A 19273-nucleotide genomic window follows, 5' to 3' on the forward strand; every position below is an offset into this window, starting at 1 on the left:
ACATCTGCCTTGGCCTTCGGCCATCTAAGAAGGGGGGCGGGAGGAAATGACTCACTTCAACACCTCTGTGTTCGATTTTGTTGGAAAGGGTAAAAATATATTTAAGTTCAGCTTCCCCCCCCCCCCGGCCCAGGGACCGCAAGAAGGAGAGGTCAGGTGCCCTAAGAGTGGAGAAGGCTGGAAGGCAGCAGCCCGGGGAGGAAGGAAAGGAAGCTGCTGCGATGGGGCGGAGGAGCGGGGAGGGTTTTCCAATAAGCCCCTCGCGAGGCAGGAGGAGTCTGGGCGGCGCCCGCTCCTCTGCCGGCTGCTCCGAGCGCCGTCCGCCGCTGCTCTCGCCGCAAGTGGTTTGTGGGGACTTTCCAGGTACGTGTCTCCGGGGGAGGGGGGAAACTGAGACCGCCTCGTGCTTCCCCAGGGGCCGCTGGGCTTCCCCGCTGTGTCAGGCGCTGCCGAAGCCCGGGGCAGCGGCTGCGCTTTCCCCGCAGAGCTGCCCCCGGGCCCCGTGGCTCGGTTCCCGCTGCGTGTGGCGCATTACCCCGCAGCTGGGGGGGAGCGTCTGGGTCTCTGCCCCTTTCCCGCCCCAGTCCGCTTGCGCCAGCGGGTAAGAGTGAAATCGGGGGCAGCTGGCAGTCACTGCCCACCCAAGAGCGGAGAGATGAGCCCCCCTGAGCTTCGGAAGTGTTTGTTGGAAAGCCAAGCCACACCCCTGCCTAAATTAAACCTAATTATTCACCAGGTGTCTGTGCACCAGTGTCCTTAACCCTCTCTTGGATCGCCTTCCGGGGTTCTCAAATATTTTAACATCTTCCCTTGTTGGGCCACGTACCTTCCCACTGGCAATTATGTACATGGAACAATATTAAGGGAGTGTTTTAATATGTATTGTAGCTTTTTAAAAAGATGATTAGGGAGATGGAAACAAGGAGGAACAGCTGTTGCTTTTTGATCAACCAGTTGTCCATAGATTACCAGCAAGTATTCTGTAAATTTAGGCCCCAAACCCACAAGTGCTTTTGGAGCCACTGGACTACTCAGTTTCATTTTCAGGGGTAGTTACTACAGCCTTGGTATGTGGGACTTTCAAACGCTGAAAGAGAAACACTTCCTGACCACATTTGTAGTAACATTGGATCTTATTTTTTAATCCAATTTTTAAAATAAAACCTACAGTGAGGACACAAGCTGCCTGACGGTGCTCTTTTAAAGAAATTGCTTAAAACAGGATTTTACGTGGGGGAGGTGATCCTTTATGCAGGATTCACTGAATTTAACTGATAGCATTTGTCATTTGGTTTTCTGATGCTTGATAGTACAGATAAGTAGACAAATGTGTGACAAGGGATGGATTAGTTGACCGTTACCTGTTCTGTTCATTCCCTCTGGGGCACCAGGCATTGGCCACTGTCGGAAGACCGGATGCTGGGCTAGATGGACCTTTGGTCTGACCCAGTGTGGCTGTTCTTATGACCAAAAGGGTCCAAGGATTCCAGCCAGTAGATGCATAAGGCTAAAATCTACTGGCTTGGATAACAATACAAAATAAAAATATGAAGTCTTTTTACTAAATAGAGACCAGACTTATTTGGAAGAAACTTCAACTTCATATCTTTAAACTACAAAATTAAGTCCTAAAAATCTCAAACTTCTTCTTGGGGTGATGCAGAATCTTGGAGGAACCTAGAAAGGCCCAAAGAAAAGATAAAAAGGTTATGTGTGTGTATGTTCCTGTGTGTGAATGGAATTTTACTGTAGGATGAAATAAGGGTGGTGAAAGAAATGGTTGTGTTTCAGCATTAGTCATGTGTATCTGAAGCAATATAAATAAACCAATGAACAAATTCAAAACTCCTATCAGAGTGAGGAACCAGTTAACTTAGGACAGAGTCCTGCAATCTTTACTCATGAGTAATTCTCCTGTAAGAAGTGCCATTGTAATCGATGGGGTTGTTCAGAAAGGTAGAGCTGTAAGGGGGAAAAGGGCCCAAGATTTGTAATTTTTTTCAAAAAATAGTCCACATCCTTTCATCATAAAATGTTCCTGCCAATGGAGGTTAGACTGTTTTGATTCAGACCACCCCCACTCGTAATTTCGTGTTGATTGTGGCGTAGAAAGGGAGACTAACTGAACTGTTTTCAGTATTACCCATTAGCTAGCCTGGATCTTTAATTTTAGTAGAAAGCTTTAGCAGACCACTGATTCAGACCACCCTTATTTCATCCTACAGTTAAGCAACTTTGAGTCTAATTCAGCAAAGAAAACTCAGTTTGCAGGAGGAGGTGAAGTCAGAGTTAATAAATCTGGCTATCCCAGTCAAGGTAGAAGGTGGTGGACAAGCACACAAACCAGATCTGATAAGAGGGGGAGGGAGAAAGGAGAGTCTGCCAACTGTTAAGACATTTTTTCCAGATTTTTCGTTTTTATAATGTCAAGGGAGGCGGGAGGATTTCTTTTAAACAAAACATTGAGCTGAGTGAGTATGTTTAAACAATGTGTCTGCCAAATGGAAAAATCCATGTAAGGTTCTGTCTTCAGACTCAGAAACTCTGTACTGTGTATGCTGTCAGAACACAAATAAAGTCTGATCCAAGACTCAGCAGAGCTTTATAGTTTCCTGAGAGTGAGAGAATGTAGTTTATTTATTTTAATCCTTATAAACTTTTACCTTCGCTCTCAGTAAAAGGTTCCTTAAAAAAAAAATCTGCTGTGTTGGTTTTTAAACATTGGAAAGTTGATAACTTTGTTTTTTATTATCAGTAAATATAAATTAGCACAATGTATTCTATTAGTATCTGATTTGTTTTTCAGGTTTTCAGTGAAACAATCAAATCATGGCATCAGTTTGGGTGAGTTTAAAAAAAATTATTAAAGATAAAAATCACAGGACTTTCCAGAAGTTTTTTCTCCCTAAAAGTGAGGCAAACCTCCCACAAAAAGAGTATCCCTGTGGAAAAGAAACAAGATCAAACTTTTTCAAACACACAGATGTTTGTCACTTCTAATGATCACTAGAAGGTCAGTTAGAGCTTCTGGATATTTGCTGCTTTTGAAAAACAGGCCAGTTGTTCTAGGCACCTAAATATGGATTTAGGAGCCTAATTTAGGACCCCCATTTTTGCAAATCCTGGCCTAGATGCACATTTCACCTCTTTGATTTGTTTCCGGATCTATGACACCCAGCACCCTCGAGAAATAGCTGTGAGGTGAAAGAATTCCCTGTTTACCTTACAGAAGTATCCGTCTGTGCCTTTATGGATGTGTAAAATAAATGCCGAGGAACCTCAGGAAAGGAAGTCTGCCTGGGAGTTATTTGGCGCAGACTACTGGGAATGAGGTTCTGTTCCTGAGTCTTCCATTGACCGCTCGTGAACTTAAGCAAGTCTTACTTTCTCGTGTGCTTTGAATATAAGAACAATGGAAAGGTATCTCTATTTCTATAAACTTCATACACTTTTCACTTTCACCTCATACAATACTTGGCTCGATCTACCCCAGGCCAGGTACCTGAAACTTTCTGATTAGCCTTGACAGGAACCAGCTGGGTTGCTATTCTGTCCTGGAACAACCCTGCTCCAGTTTTAAAAGATGCACATAACCTTCCTCATCTTCCCAGGTTCTGATGGGCCCTGAGTCCTTAGTTGGACCACCTGGATTCAGTGATGTGTGGAGGCTGTTGTGTTCAGGCATTTTTACTGGCTTGAGCATGAGAGCAACTACTCCCACAGGGGCGATTTCATCTCAGAGGTGGAAGTGCTATGCCATTGAATTAATGGCATATAGAATTGAGACAGAACATTTTGCTTTGTATTAATGTTTCAAAGTGGGACAGTGCCCCAGTGGGTAGATTCACCTTACTGACCTAATGCAAAACCCTGCTTAGGGACTAGAGAGTTCTGTTTTATATAGATTCTTCTACAGTCCTCTTCACTGTAAAGACCTGAACTCTGATCCCTGCAGGTTTCCCTACTCCAGACAGACATAAATTCATAAACTGGTTACAAAAATGACACATCTGTACTGAAAGATTGCTGTAGAATAAGCGAATCCATTTATGTTTGAAAGCTGTCTTGTGAATGCCAGTGTTAGAAGAGCATATTTTATAGTTGCCATACTAGTCCAATGGTTGGAACTTGAGGCAAGACCAAATCAGATTGGAAATAAGCCATAAATTAACTGAGGGTAATTAAATTGTTCCAATGATTACCATGGGATGTGGTGGAGTCTTCATCACTGGCCATTTTTAAATCACAATTTGATGGTTTTTCTGAAAGATCTGCTCTCAAATAATTCCTAAGGCAGTTCTGTGGCCTGTGTTATACAGGAGGTCAGACTAGATGATCACAACAGTCCCTTCTGGCCTTGGAATCTGTGAGACTAGCTGGAGGTGTGTTTCCAGTGAACAAGATGTCCTGGGAAGAGAACAAGCAACTCCTCCTTCAGTAAATATTGACTCAGAAGAAGGCTACAAACAATGGTACACAAAGCAATACAGGAAAGAAAAGCATGTTCAATGTGGATTTCAAGCTAGGAAAATTTTCAGCCAGAAAGCTGGGTGGAGAAACTCGATAGTCCTTTGAGTTAAGGGAAAGTATTTCTAAGTATGTCTGCAATGAGGATGAGAAGTGCTTAACCACTTATTCAGAACTAAATAGAAATTGAAGTAAACCTGGTTGAGATCACTCTCTGCAATGACAATTTGAAAGAAGTAATTACACACTGCAGTGAAGATGAAGTAAATCCTCTAAACAGAAAACTAACAAGGAGAGTGTTAAGTTATGGCTTAAAAGGGTTGTTATATGATAAGAGTTCTTAAAACAAGACAGATCATGCCTGTCTTCTTAAACTCTTCAGGCTCTGGGTATGAATCAACTTTGTCAATTCCTCCTCTGATGATACCGCTTTTGTTTTTGTACGCTCTTGATAAAAACATAAATTTTGGCTATTCCAAGCAAACTCTCTTCCTGAAGCTTTATGTAATTTGATGAACCTGCCTACAGGGGTCATGAGGTAGCATTGCCTGACTTTGAGATACTTCAGCTCTGAAGAGGACTTAATCTCTCATAACCATTCACTGCTAGCTCAGTATTGCATAACTAGACTAGAGCATTAATAGAGAGATGGTCCAAACCAAAATACAGATTCAAACAGCTTGACCTTTGGGAAAGTAATGAAATGTAGTTATTTGACAGCAGTTTGGCCTGTGCAAAGAGGTAGCAGTCCAGTTCCAACATAGGTATTCGCATTGCACGTGGAAGCCTCATTAGCACTCTGCAGAGGCCAAAGATTGTTAAACTGGTATTTTGTTTGTGGAGTAAAAATTGACTTCCATCTTCATGTCTCTTCATAGCAGCCAGTAGATCCTTTTGTCTACCTTTGTCATCTGATGCAGTCTTTCAGTCCCTCTGCACCTAACTGACTTCATGTCTGTCTTTAGACCCTCTTTCTTGTCCATGACCCTTCCGCCCCCCCCACCCCCCATAGTCCTTTCTCTCATGAAACTAAGCCAAATCCCCATTCCCTGTCCATCTGTTTTCAGACTGATCATTTATTTGTTTTTCTCATAACCCAGCATATGGACTGATGCTCCCTGTAGCATATGAAGCATTGCACCCTGCTGCATTTCTGATGACCATTTATCCTACAAATAGTCAAGTTCTTTTTGAACTTTTGAGTATGAGTAGTTTTATATGACCATTGTATTTTGCTCTGTAATAAGGTAGTGTCAAAACATTGCATTGATGAATGATTTGTTGAGTACCTATACAACTTCACGTCTCCTGGAACAAAAGGAGACAGTTGCCAGGGAAGGATTGGTGGGATAAGGGACGCTGAGGGGCTACAGCTGCCAAAAGTGGGCTTTAGGTTGAATAGGCATGGAAACGAATCTGTTCTCTGGCCCACAGAGATGGTCTCACCAAGACAGGGTTGAGGCAAGTTAGCAGTGCATGGGCGGGGGGGCAGGGAAGCTCATATTACCGCTATGCGTGCTGTACCTGTTCTGTGGATAAAGAGAGGCCATCCAGCTGCAGGGAAATCAGTCTGGCACCATTCAAATTTTCTTTTGAGGAAGAAAGTCCTCCCAGGAGGGAGATATTGCCAGACCTAATAAACTAGTCCCAGGTGTGCAGTGACTCAGAATGTAGCTTGGAATGCATGGAAAGGAATGAGTTTGAGCCACTCATGTGGAGGTTTCTGAAAGAGTGGTTGTGATCTTGGAGACTGCACCGTTACTGGTGGTGCTTGCCCTGGACTTCACCTCTGACCATTTATCCATGGGATTATGTGGTGTGGGGAAGGCATTTTAAAAACAAAGTCTTCTAGGATGTTAGTTCTTCCAGGACCCCTGATTGCTTTCCCCACAGTTCAAAATAGGTTGAATGAAGCTCATTGTACTTCATCCTGTTCACTGGAAAGTGATGTGAAAGCATATTATTTTGGAGAAGGGATGCTAACTGTTGTAGTTCATTAGCCCAGCTGGGATGATAAACAGCTGTGAGATCTCAAGGATAGACTGCTAGAAGCCTTAGATGTCCCTAGCCCTAGAAGCCTCTAGGTCAGGTTGGGTTCAGAGCTCCTCCTTGCTTAACTCTCTAAACCCAGTGACCCTCAGCTACTTTCTATTCCGTCTCTCTTGTCTCTCACCAGTTCTGAACACTGCTGCAGCTGGGTCAGTTCTCCTTTCTCCGCTCTTCTCAGCTTGAATCAGGAACTACCCTTTTCTGGGACTTTTTACTAGCAGGCCTCTGATCCCGATCTTGCACAGAGTGTGGAGTTGCTGTTTCTTTCAACAGCAGGTTCTTACAACATGAACGCATATTTTGTTGCAGCTGTAAATCACCACGTTGATGATTTGCTTTTCAAACACCCTTCTTGACTAGGATGGAGACCTTCTAAATAATAAGTATAACCTTTGAATGAAGGGAATAGTGCATATGAAATAAGGGAAAAGGTTGCTGAGGGGGGAAGATCTTAAGATGTAAAGGACTCATGTTTGATTTAGGGGGTGGTAGAGTATCTACTGTGCAAGGAAAGCATGAGGCCTCAAATGATTTCATCTGAAGTATGAATATTTGAGATTTGGCCTATTTCATGCATTCATTAAAAGATGGGGGCGGTTTTCTGGTTGGAGAAGGAAAGGAAATGTTACTGTCATACTTTGATCCTAGTATTTTTCATAAGACCTAACGCTGTCTAATATGAAGTACTCTTGGATCTCTTCAGTTGACATCTGTTAGCCTGTGGTGCTAATTCAGTGTTTCAAAACTATTTTGTTTTACTCTGACAGTTTTGCAATACCCCACAAATTCTCAGTTTTGCTGTATCAGAACTTAGGCAAATCTTCAATTGTGAGGAAATGGTATTTGAGGCACGAGTCGGTTACTTGTAAAATAGTCACTTTTCAAGGCGTGGCTTCATCTGTCCCAGTCACACTAACCCAGGTGGTTAGTGACTGTCTTAATGAGTGTGGTTACCTTTCTGGTTTACCATATACCACCACCATTTTTCCCCCACCCCCCTAGTTGCTGGAAAAAACAGATTGTAGATTCCATACTTGGCTACAGTTTTTCAGCCTATCTTTATTAAAATAAGTTGAGATTTGTAGAACATCAGACGCTTATGAAACTGGAAGACAGGAATTGCCGTACTGGGTCAGCCTGGTGTCCAGTGTCCTGTCTCTGAGGGAAGGTCTACCCTTAAAATGCTGCATTGGCCCAGCTGGAGCACTTAAATGAAGGCACTGCTACACCAACAGAGGAGCGTGTAGTTACTCCACCTCCCTGAGAGGTAGTAGCAATGGAGAAGTGCTCCTGTCAACATAGCACACTTTAAACAGGCAGTTAGGTCGGTATAACTTTTTTATAACTTTGTGGATTTTTCACACCCCTGAGCAATGTAGTTAGACCAGACCTCAGTCTCAGTGTTTTAGGTGAAGATGCGAGAATCCCCAAAAAGGACTGTTTTCCAGCTCTGGATGTCTTAGCCAGCCATGAAAATTGACCAAATAACTACCAAGGCTGTAAAGATAGTAGCTGGTTGTAGAGTAACTTTCCCACCTGCTGTCAAAATGCTGAAGGTGGGATGATTTAGTGAGATTTTTTTAAAAGGTTTATTACTGTAGCAGGCTGGACTGACACATTCACAGTCTACAGCAGTAGCTTGTGATTAAACTTTAGAAATAAACAAGAATATTTGTTTGGATTTTTTTTTGGCCTGGATAAACTAGTGAACGATATAAAACTCAAGAAATTTTGGTAGCAAAAATAATTGGAACTCTTGAAATTCAATGACAAATTCAACCTGAACTTGTCTCACTGTGAAAAGCACTGCACTCAATGCCTCCCCTAGTCTGGACATCTATTCTGTGTGATTAGGCACTCTCCCTGCAATTGATAGCACATGGATACCATTGTACCCCCACTGAACTCGGTGACTCCATGTGGGTGCAGCAATCCACCTATGCACTGGCACTGTGAAGAGTAGACTTTTTTGCTAATTCACACACAACTGGGAGATACCTTGCCAAGTAAATGAGCAAACAATTTTAAAAAATGGGTATTGAATTACAAAATGGACTTAATTTATTTTATCACCATTTTCTCTCAAGTCTAAATTTCTGGGACATCATAGTATACTGGTAAACATTATCACAGTTTATTTTCTAAAAAATTAGTGAAATCTTAGGAGATCCTACAACCCTTACCTTTAATGTAATACAGCAACTCTTTTGAATTGGTTTTAATTGGGTGGTTTTTATTTTCCATGAGTATCATTCTCTGTAGAGGAGACCTTAAAGCACCTAAAGGTACATCCACACTGCAGTCAGAGGCTACGAATAGCAGCATGAGCTAGTCACGTCTCTGGCAGGCTTGTACTTGAGCCACAGTTGACACTGCTATGGCTTCACTTCTGTTGGAACCCAAACTAGCGAGAGATTTGAGCTAGCTCAGGTATGTCTACACATGCTGAAATCACACCTCTGATTGCACTGAAGACTTACCCTAAATGAGTTAGGAGCAGAAGCCCCATTCACCTGCAATGGGACTTCTGCTCCTAACTCACTTAAATGCTTTTTAAAATCCTGGTTTTACCATTATCATTCATAGGTATTCATATCCAGAATCTGATTGATTTGGGATGCTTAATCTGCTTGTAGGCAGATGGCTTTCTTGTTTTTGTTTTGTTGTGGGACAGGAAGGGATAAGGAAGAGAAACTTGGCTCAGCACTGCAGTCCACATGCAAGGCAGAAGTCCCACCAAAGCCAAAGGAAGTCATGCCTGGGTATGGGATGCAAGGTCACAGTGCCGTTTTGGTTACTTCCCGTGATTTAGTTTCGACCTGCATTCAACTACGCTTCCTCAGGACAAGCAGAGGGTTATCTGAATAAAGAAAAGGAGGACTTGTGGCACCTTAGAGACTAACCAATTTATTAGAGCATAAGCTTTCGTGAGCTACAGCTCACTTCCTCAGATGCATATCGTGGAAACTGCAGCAGGCTTTATATATACACAGAGAATATGAAACAATACCTATTCCCACCCCACTGTCCTGCTGGTAATAGCTATTACCAGCAGGACAGTGGGGTGGGAATAGGTATTGTTTCATATTCTCTGTGTATATATAAAGCCTGCTGCAGTTTCCACGATATGCATCTGAGGAAGTGAGCTGTAGCTCACGAAAGCTTATGCTCTAATAAATTGGTTAGTCTCTAAGGTGCCACAAGTCCTCCTTTTCTTTTTGCAAATACAGACTAACACGGCTGCTACTCTGAAACCTATCTGAATAAAGTGAATGTGTGCCAAAAATAGCAGAGACTTTGTCTTTAGGATAACTGTATATACAGTGCACCACTCTACTGGCAATGCAGTGTTGGTGGGAACAATCTCAGGAAAGTGCTAGCCATGTATACTTATTATTTCTGTCAAAAATAATAATAATAATGCTTTGAGCCCAGACATGTCCAGAACAGTGGAACAGATAGGAGTGCAGAATCAGGACAAGGTAACTTTTTTTTAAATGATGTAACTAAGTCAACATTCCTGAAAGACTGAGGTCATAGCCTGTTTGCTTTTTTTCTCCACACCCATAAGGATATAGCCCTGTTTCCTCGTTTGAAAAACTTAAATACAAGTAGGGCAAGGAAATGAAATAGGATTCTGGTTATGGATTTCCTGTCTTATGTAGCTGATCAGTGCATTTTTTTTTTTTCAAAGTTTGTCCAATTTCTTCCCAAGATTTTTCACTCGCACTGCCTTACAGTAACCCTTCAGTGGGAGCAACTGAAATATCCTCAATCCAGTGCTCTTTCAGCAGACTGCCATTAGCTGATATTTTCTAGTTCTTCATTTTATTAGTTGCATTTCAACAGTGCCTACAGACTGTAGCTGAGACCAGGGGCCCATAATGCTAGGCTCTGTACAAAGTCCCAGCCACAGATTTTACAGTCTAAATTAGTCAACATAATTGAACTGGCTAAGTGTTGCCTTGAAGGGGTGTGTGTGAAGCTGGAGCTGGATGGACTACAGGAAGGGACAGTCTCCTGTGATAGACCCTGGAGGAAAGAAACTCCTGGTAGAAAGCTTTGGGAGTTGTGGCTGGGTAGAGAGTTTTGTTTGTTTTGTGAGCTTGATTGTTTAGACAACAAATGGAGGCCGGAGGTAAAAGCTGAAGACTAATCTGGGCGTGGCTGATAATTCATCTGGCTGGTGAGGAAAGTTGCCAGCTTCCATACCAATTGTGAGAGAGCACCAAAAAATGGGGGAGAGGGACTGTGTTGGTATTGCTATTTTTACAGATGTAGAGCAGCATTTCCCAAACTTTTTTGGCCACAGAACACTTTTTAGCCTATTACGGAACACTTATAATATTTTGTAGTCGTTTGGTTTTCAAATAAAAAATTGCATTATTTATGCTCAAATATATTTTATTTTATACAACAAAGCAAAAATACAAATTTAAAATAACTTGAACGAACAATTTCTAACTGGAAGCGCGTATAAAGTAGTACAAAAATCAAGTGCAAGAGTCAAAATTAAATGCTAGATTCTTTCACGGAACACCTATTCACATCGTGCAGAACACCAGTGTTCCGTGGAACACAGTTTGGGAAACGCTGATGGAGGGAATTGAAGCACAGTGGAGCTAAGTGACTTGGCCAGGTCCTCACAGGAAGTTTGGGGCAGATGGAAATTTAAAACAGACCACCTGAATCCCAGTCCAGTGTTGTCTTTATACACAAGGCCATGCTTTCTTTAAAGCATAAACACATGCTGGCAGAAATGGAGATGGCTGACAAATGTCTGTTTCCCTGCTTAGTGAATCAATGTGTATACATGTTGGGCCAAATTAATTGGTGAGCTTACATGGAAGAGAATTTGGCCCTTTGTGCCCACTGTGTGCAGTGGCTTTAGTACGCTTACTTTGATCTCCCATTCAGTTTACCTCTACTGAATCTGTCACTTCTTAGCAATATTTTTCTATGTTTAAACTGACTGCTAGTTATATTTGGATTTCAATTTTATTGAATCCCCCTCTGCTGCACCCCCCTGCCCCCAATAAAGAGAGAATGGGGGCGGGGGGAAGACAGAACAAAAAGGGAATCGGAGAGGAGAGCAACACCTCAGTTTCCTTCTGCTAGGAGTTAATCAAACATTTTTTAAAAGTTAGACCAAATCTTTTCGCTTTTTGTCTGAGGTTCCTCTGCCCCAAAACGTTACCTGCTCTTTAGTGGTCAGGTCAGCCAAGTGGCTGTGCCAAGCCTCTCTCCCTGGAGGCAGTCTGCTCTTCAATCTAAGAAGGATGAGTTGTTTAGCTACAAGCGCTTGAGAAATCTTTAAGTTCTTTAAGACTTAAATCCAAAGAAGTGTTTCGTGGACTAGGTTACCAAATGTCACCTATCAGACAGTATTTGGCCCTTCTTTTCTGAAAACATGGATCAGATAAAGTCAGTTACCAGGTTTAGGTAATTAAAATATGTGCCTAATCTCAGGCTGGTTACCAGTGAAAATGCACAATGCTTGACAATCTCGGCGGAGACCCCCTAGGGTAGAGTGGGCAGGGAGACTGCACTCTGTCTCCAACCATGTGTCCTTTTGGGTCAGGGACAGGGTTGAGGAAGGCTGTTGGAGTAGTGCGAGGGAGCTGGTGCTGCTGCCAGGGTTTTAAGTGTTCTGTTGCTGAGGAGAAGATCTAGGTTTCCAGAGCTGCAAGAGTTAATAAATTTCTCCTTGCATACCCTAAATATGTTTGGATGCTAAGTACATAGTAAATTACCCTACTTGTCATGTTGCTTCTAATAAAAAAAAAAATAATGTGATCTGAGTAATTAGTGTTAATTTCAATTTTGTTAATACAAATTAATAATCACTCTGGGACTCTACAGTTCACTGTTAACCACTGGAGCTCTGTGTACTGCCTTATTGGATATTCTAGGAAGGAAGATCATGTTCAGATTATCCCATATTGAACTACAAAAACAATGATGGGGTGTCCTATTGGGACCCAGAGGTTATTCCGTGTCAGAGTCTGAGACTGAATCTTACCACTGCTGTTGTTTCAAAGTAAATCTTCCCTGTTTATGTATTTCATTAAGGTAGCCACAGTGGACAGTATTTTTTGTCAGCAGGCAATAATTCACAAGATATATATTAGTAGCTGGGGAATAACTTGCTTGTGTTTGACATATGTTCACCAAGAAGTGCTATTAACTTTTGTGGGAACGAGGTGTAGCGAAGGAGTCCGTGATGAAGGCAGTAGTTGTACAATAATGTTGCACCATATCCTGGTATTAAACAATACTCCAGGAGTTGCCAAACAGCCTATACAGGGAAGCTTACTGCTATTACTTTCATGAGGAAGTTTCACCTTCAGATCTGTATCTAAACTAATGTTAATGCCTTTTTGTCTTTAATTCTATAATTATATATAGCAATCCTTTAAGTATAGCAGCACTTGGTTAATCATAACCCCCCCCCCCAAATGTTTTACTTGAAGTTGGGGAGCCAACTTCAAAAGTGTTCAGCTTGCAAAGTTTCCTAATACAGGGTGGTGATTACACTCCATTCAGTTAGTAAAGACAAAATCAAGTGTCTATGAAAACAATGTTAAACACTTCAGGAAAAGCAAAATCAAACTGTCCATACAACTCAGTGGGGGGCAGGAGGAAGGAAATCAGGTCAGTGTCAATCTGTGGAGAAAAGAGATGATTTGAAGGTAAGTAAAACTGTCTCAATATGTAACAATATACACTGTAAAAACAGAGTGAAAACTTTGCGGAGCAGCATCTTGTGGGATTTTTATTTGTCATTGTTTGCCATGCCCACCTGAAAGCTTGAAAATTAAAATTTTTCATTGAGTTTGTAACATCCAGTTAGCAAATACGTTTGGTTTGTATTTCTAATGGTAATTAAAATTGACAGTGTAGCACTTTTCATTTACCTCCTTGTAATTGACATGAGAGGTCTGTAACAGATATGGCAATTTCTTGCAATATCTTTGGGAGATCTTCTTGAATTAAGTTTAAATAGCTTTGGAGTCCACTGTATTTTAAATGCAAAGTTAATGTATTGTTGTGGGACTGTGTAACTCACTCTCTCTCTAGGAGGGAGATGTGGCCCGTGTAAACCCTGGGAAGTGTTACGAGCTTTAGAAGACTATTTCATACAATGTGCCAGATGAGAAGGAACTTTTGGGACAAAGTTGTAAGTTTCCTAAGAAATACCTGGGGGGAGATGAATGCAAAGTCCCACCTCCAGACTCCACCTTCTGAAGCTATCCCTGAGGAGAGAATCAGTCTGACTGATACAAAGTCTCTGAAGATCAAAGACCCCAAGTGTATAAAGAAAAGGCTAACTTATGCATAAGTGTGCTTGTTCAGAGCTAAGGCAGTTATGAATTTGATTCAGTTTGAAGGACTGATTGTCTACCAGAGTGCTTGTTTTCATGTGTTCTTTGTAATGCTTTCACCTTAAGAATAAATCTGCTTGCAGAGAAAGGGCTGTGAGGTAACTTATAACTGTGGGCAATTAGGCTGTTTGCTTTGTCCTCAGTGGCTATAAAGCGCAGGCCTGTGTAGGCAGTCTGACGTGTTAGGGAACACAGTGCAGGCTGCACAATTCCTTGCCTCCAAAAACCCTGATCAGGAAGAAGAGAGACAGGTGTCTGCCCAAGAAAGGTGAGGGCCGATGAGCCCGAAGCCTCGAGTAGGTGCCCTTACTGACCATGAGGGGGAAACACAGGTGCAGTTTCCCAGAACTGTGACACTGTCTGTGTAGCCTTGGAAATAAGAATATAACTGCTACTGCAAAAGAAGCTCACAACGTGTCTCTGTTCAATGATATGTGGTTTTTAATCTTTCTGTGGCCAGTGGCTCTTAACTTTAATAAGATCATTAAAGTGCATAGAGACTTTGTATCAGGTTTCAGTAACTTTAAAGCAGGTCAGAGTTGAGGCTTAAACCAAGCTATTAATGGAATTATTTTAATATAAAGATTTGTGCTAAGGCACTGAGTGGAACTAGCTAGAGTATGAGAAGTGGGGTGGGGGCGGGGGGGTGAAGCTTTCCAACATCTGTGGATTCACTTGAGTCCTGACCTGTGCAACCCCTTCTGTTTCCGTCCTGGCCTTCTCTTGAGGAGTGACTGCTAACCGTACTGTGTTGTGGTACGTTAGTGATGTGTACACGTGCAAACAAATCTTTGAAAGTTGCCACTGATTGCCGTGGTGCAATTTTTTGGGGTGCCCAGTTTGATACACCAAGGCCCCGAATCTCATTAGATGAACTATTGCAGCTCCCATAATTCAGCTGGATTTGTGGTTGCTCATCATCACTTCTGAAAATCAAGGCTATGGTGTTTCAGATTGGCCCCTGTCAAAATATTGACATGAAACTGACACATCCAAAAGCAGGTTCCACTTTGAAAAACTTTGGCTATCCCAGGTAAGATGAAAGTATCAAACTCACTTTCCCTTTTATCCCCCAGCAATTTAGGTCATTTTATGTGAGCCGCTAACCCACTACCCTAATGCACCATCCACCAATGAGTCAATAACCCTTTTACTTCAGATACATTTTTCGCCGATAATATTCTGCACAATTTGGGTGTAGTGGGGAAAGAGGATTTTGCCTTATAAAAAGCAGTGTTTGTACCTTTTTCTAACAATGTAGAAGCTCTTTGTTAAAAAAAAAAAATCCAGGCTTTTGATCAATGTAGCTAGTGTCCACTGTGAATTAGATCTATTTAACCATAAATTGTATTCAGCAACACGATGCAATCCTTGTTACCACCCAGACCTAATTTTGCTTGCTTTAAAAATGATCATCTTCCCTCCGGCACATTGGTGTTTTGTGGGGAAAGCAATGTAATTATGATTGAGATTAAAGTAACTTGCTTTGCTATAATCTGATTATTTTTGTTTTTGTTTGAAATTTATATTCCAGTCATGCCCAGAGGCCTCACTGAAAGTTATTTCAATATTTAGAATTTCAAGCCTGTGCAATCGCCATTTCCCCTGTGTGTCAATGCTAGAGCTTTCCTTCAATACAAAAAGGGTTATCCTGGCATCATCATCATAATAATAATTAATAATAATATAATAAAAAAAGCAATGGGGGATGGGGGGGGGGACAAATCTCCGCATCACTAATCAAGATGATGAATGCTTCAAAAAGCCTGTGAACAGGGATATATTGGCACCAACCTTGCTGGTGAATCTGCCAAAAATGAGTGTCTTTTGCTACAGAAATAAGTTTGAAAAAACACGTCACCATGGTTTAATAAATCATTGTGCATATATAACCCACTGGTGAGTATGTATTATCATATCCCCAGAGGATATGAGATGTTACAGGCCCCAGCTACAGCATCTGGGCTTTTTGAGCTGCTGCCGCTTGTGTTGGGCTTTTTGAGCTGGGGACCTCTGGAGCCATCTCCTCATTTTATGGATGGGGAAACTGAGGTAAGGTTGCATAAGGCCAGTGAGAGAGTTGATATCAGAGCTGTGATTAAAATGTGGGAAATCTGCACTCCCAGCGCTGAGCTCAGTTAAATTTTAAACACTAGTTTATTGTTGCCATGGTGAAAATATGAAGCAACTGAAAACAGTTTGTCAAACTTCGAACCTAAAACTCTTTGGGGATTTTTGTTGCTGTTAGATCTCAAAATGTTGTTTTGATCTTTAGGTTGGAAGCAGAGGAACCATTCGAGATTACACAGGTTTCAATGCATCCAAGGACGCTGAAACTGTTCGGAAGGCAATCAAAGGAATTGGTAAATATGTATCTAAGTTTCACTCCTATATTGTTACAGAAAAGCAGTTATGGTATTCTGTGTGTCAGGTTTTGCACAGAAATGCTGGAATTTTGTGTGCCATAAAAACAGACATACTGGATCAGACCAGTGGTTCATCTAACCCAGTACCCTGTCTTTTGACAGTGGCCAATGCTAGGTGCTTGAGAGGGAACAAACAGAACAGGTAATCATCAAGTGATACATTCTCTGTCATCCACTCCCAGCTTCTGGCATCCCTGACCATCTTGGCTAAAAGCCATTGTTGGACCTATCCACCATGAACTTACCTAATTCTTTTTTGAACCCTGTTATGCTGTTAGTCTTCACAGTCTCCCCTGGCAATGAGTTCCACAGGTTGACACTGAAACATTTCCTTCTGTTTATTTTAAACATACTGAATATTAATTTCATTGGGTGAACCCTGGTTGTTGTTATATAAAGTAGTAAATATTTCCTTATTCACTTTCTTCACAGGAGTCATGGTTTTATAGACATCTATGATATCCCCTCTTAGTCGTCTCTCTTCCCAGATGAGACATCCTAGTCTCTTTAATCTCTCTCCTCATATGGAAGCTGTTCTGTACCCTTAATCATTTTTGCTGCCCTTCTCTGTATCTTTTCCTATTCTAATACATCCTTTTTTTTTTTTTTTTTTTTTTTTGAGATGGGGTGGCCAGAGCTGCACACCGTATTCAAGGTGTAATGCCTCCATGCAGTCAGTAACTATGATGACTGGGCAAGTTCACATTTTGATAAGGGGGTACTACTTCAACCACCTCATAGACATTAAGGTCAGAAGGATCATCATGATCCTCTAGTCTGACCTCCTGCACAATGCAGGCCGCAGAATCTCACCCACCCACTCCTGCAATAAATCTCTCACCTATATCTGAGCTATTGAAGTCCTCAAATCATGGTTTAAAGACTTCAAGGTGCAGAGAATCCTCCAGCAAGTAACCCATGCCCCACACTGCAGAGGAAGGTGAAAAACCCCCAAGGCCTCTGCCAATCTGCCCTGGAGGAAAATTCCTTCCCAACCCCAAATAAGGCGATCAGCTAAACCCTGAGCATGTGGGTAAGACTCACCAGCCAGACACCCAGGAAAGAATTCTCTGTAGTAAGTCAGGTCCCACCCCATCTAACATCCCATCACAGGCCATTGGCCCTATTTGCCATGAATATTTAAAGATCAATTAAGTGCTAAAATCATGTTGTGCCATCATACCATCTCCTCCATGAACTTATCGACTTTAATCTTGAAGCCAGATAGGTCTTTTGCCCCCCCTGAAAGTCCCTGACCCTAAGATCTCTGGCTAGGTCTCATCTCCATTTGAAGGGGTTTTTGCCTTCTCCTTTTCTGTTTGCTTTCAGCCAGCGCCCAGGATGGAGATTAGTTTCAGAACAAATTTACAAATCAGTGAGAACAACTTGGTTACTAAAATGCTTCCTTGCTGAAGTATAAAAGTGAATAATATGCTTCTTTTCCCAGTGAATTCAAGCGAGTTGGAATAACTCGTTTTAGTTTCAGTGCATTAGGAGTTTCGTTGGGTTATGTAAAAAAAACTGGGAGTTGAACAACCTTGAGTAAAATGATTTTTCTTTCAGGGACGGATGAGAAAACACTGATCAGCATCCTCACTGAGAGATCAAATGCTCAGCGGCAGCTGATGGCTAAGGAGTACAGGGCAGCTTCAGGAAAGGTACAGCTTGGGGAGGATAGCTGACAGTAAAAATATCCTGTAGCATCTTCATTATGCAAAACTAATCTGTATGTGCACAAACCCTAATATTGCTTAATTATGAGGCAGGATATGAGAAATGAATACATCTAAGTAACTCATTTGAATTTATAGCTAGCTCTGAGAATAAAGAAGGAACGCTTTGATTAGGAAAAAACTAACCAATACAAACTCTTTTCAGTGCACCATTAAGCAATGAAGCATGTGCTAAACAAGGAGCCAAACAAGTGCCCCTCTTGTTTCAGTGTGGACTAGGCACTGAAATAAAGTAACTCTTACCATTTATTTTTGGGAAGATGACAAATGAGTTAAGGCTGGGAGTTAAAAGGTCCCTTTTCCAGCAACTGCAGTTGCCTTTTCCCGGACCAACTAAAACATGAATCTGATTCTCTGCCTCCTCCATTTTCTCTTGAGAATCAGTATATCTACATTTCTGGGGTGGGGGTTTTTTTGGTTGTTTTTAAGACATAAAGTGGGCTGACCTTAATTTAGCCTTAATTTTGAAAGAGTGGAATTAGCTTTCTAAATAATAGTAGTGGTTTGTGTTTTTTCCTTTTGTTTGGAAGGAACAAACAAAAAAGCAACACAGCCATGAGCAAGATGCTTCTGAAAGTAGAAATGATTGAGGAGAAGCAGGGTGGAATTATTCCAATAGCAACAACTAAACTTGCCATTTCATCTGGAAATAATGTGATCTGTGAAAGTGCAATCTAATCACCCTGGGTCTTGCCTGTTTGTTTAGGACCTGAAAGATGACTTGAAGAGTGATCTCTCTGGCAATCTGGAGCGTGTTATAGTTGCACTTGTAACACCACCGGCTGTGTTTGATGCTAAACAGCTTAAGAAATCCATGAAAGTAAGTCTGCAAGCAAATGTTTCATACTTTTGACTTAGAGCGTTTAGAAAGAAGGTAAATATTTTGTAAAAAATTTCAAAGGAAATGAAATTTTTTTTTGTTTAAAATTTTCCATTACATTTTTTCCAAATGAAAAAAATATTTTGGTTTCAGTAGGGAGAGGAAAAACACTAACATATTTTTATGATTGGGGTGGGGAAGTGAGGGTTCCACACATCTGAAAGGACTTTTTTTTTTTTTTCAAAATATTTCAAAAAAGTTTAATTGAGAAAACCACAAAAAGTAACCAAAACCAAATTTTCACTGAAATCTTTGTTTTGGTCAAAATGGAATTTTTTAAAACCAAATTGAAATGGTCTCTACTCCTTAGTTTGTTATGCAAAATATCAGAGT

At 41.4% G+C, this 19273-nt stretch overlaps 1 protein-coding gene across 1 annotated transcript in view; it reads left to right on the top strand.

Annotated features, from left to right (window-relative positions):
- Positions 1 to 232: 232 nt before the first annotated feature.
- Positions 233 to 19273, top strand: part of ANXA3 (annexin A3) — a 34770-nt gene continuing 15729 nt past the window's right edge. Inside the window, exons 1-5 of the mRNA XM_084626902.1 lie at positions 233 to 363; positions 2807 to 2844; positions 16177 to 16264; positions 17891 to 17985; positions 18767 to 18880. Coding sequence (XP_084483028.1) covers positions 2830 to 2844; positions 16177 to 16264; positions 17891 to 17985; positions 18767 to 18880 — 312 coding nt within the window. The 5' untranslated portion in view covers positions 233 to 363; positions 2807 to 2829. The remainder of the gene's footprint in view (positions 364 to 2806; positions 2845 to 16176; positions 16265 to 17890; positions 17986 to 18766; positions 18881 to 19273) is intronic.

Source organism: Lepidochelys olivacea (assembly GCF_965140295.1).
Source record: "Lepidochelys olivacea isolate rLepOli2 genome assembly, chromosome: 4".
NCBI lineage: Eukaryota > Metazoa > Chordata > Testudines > Cheloniidae > Lepidochelys > Lepidochelys olivacea.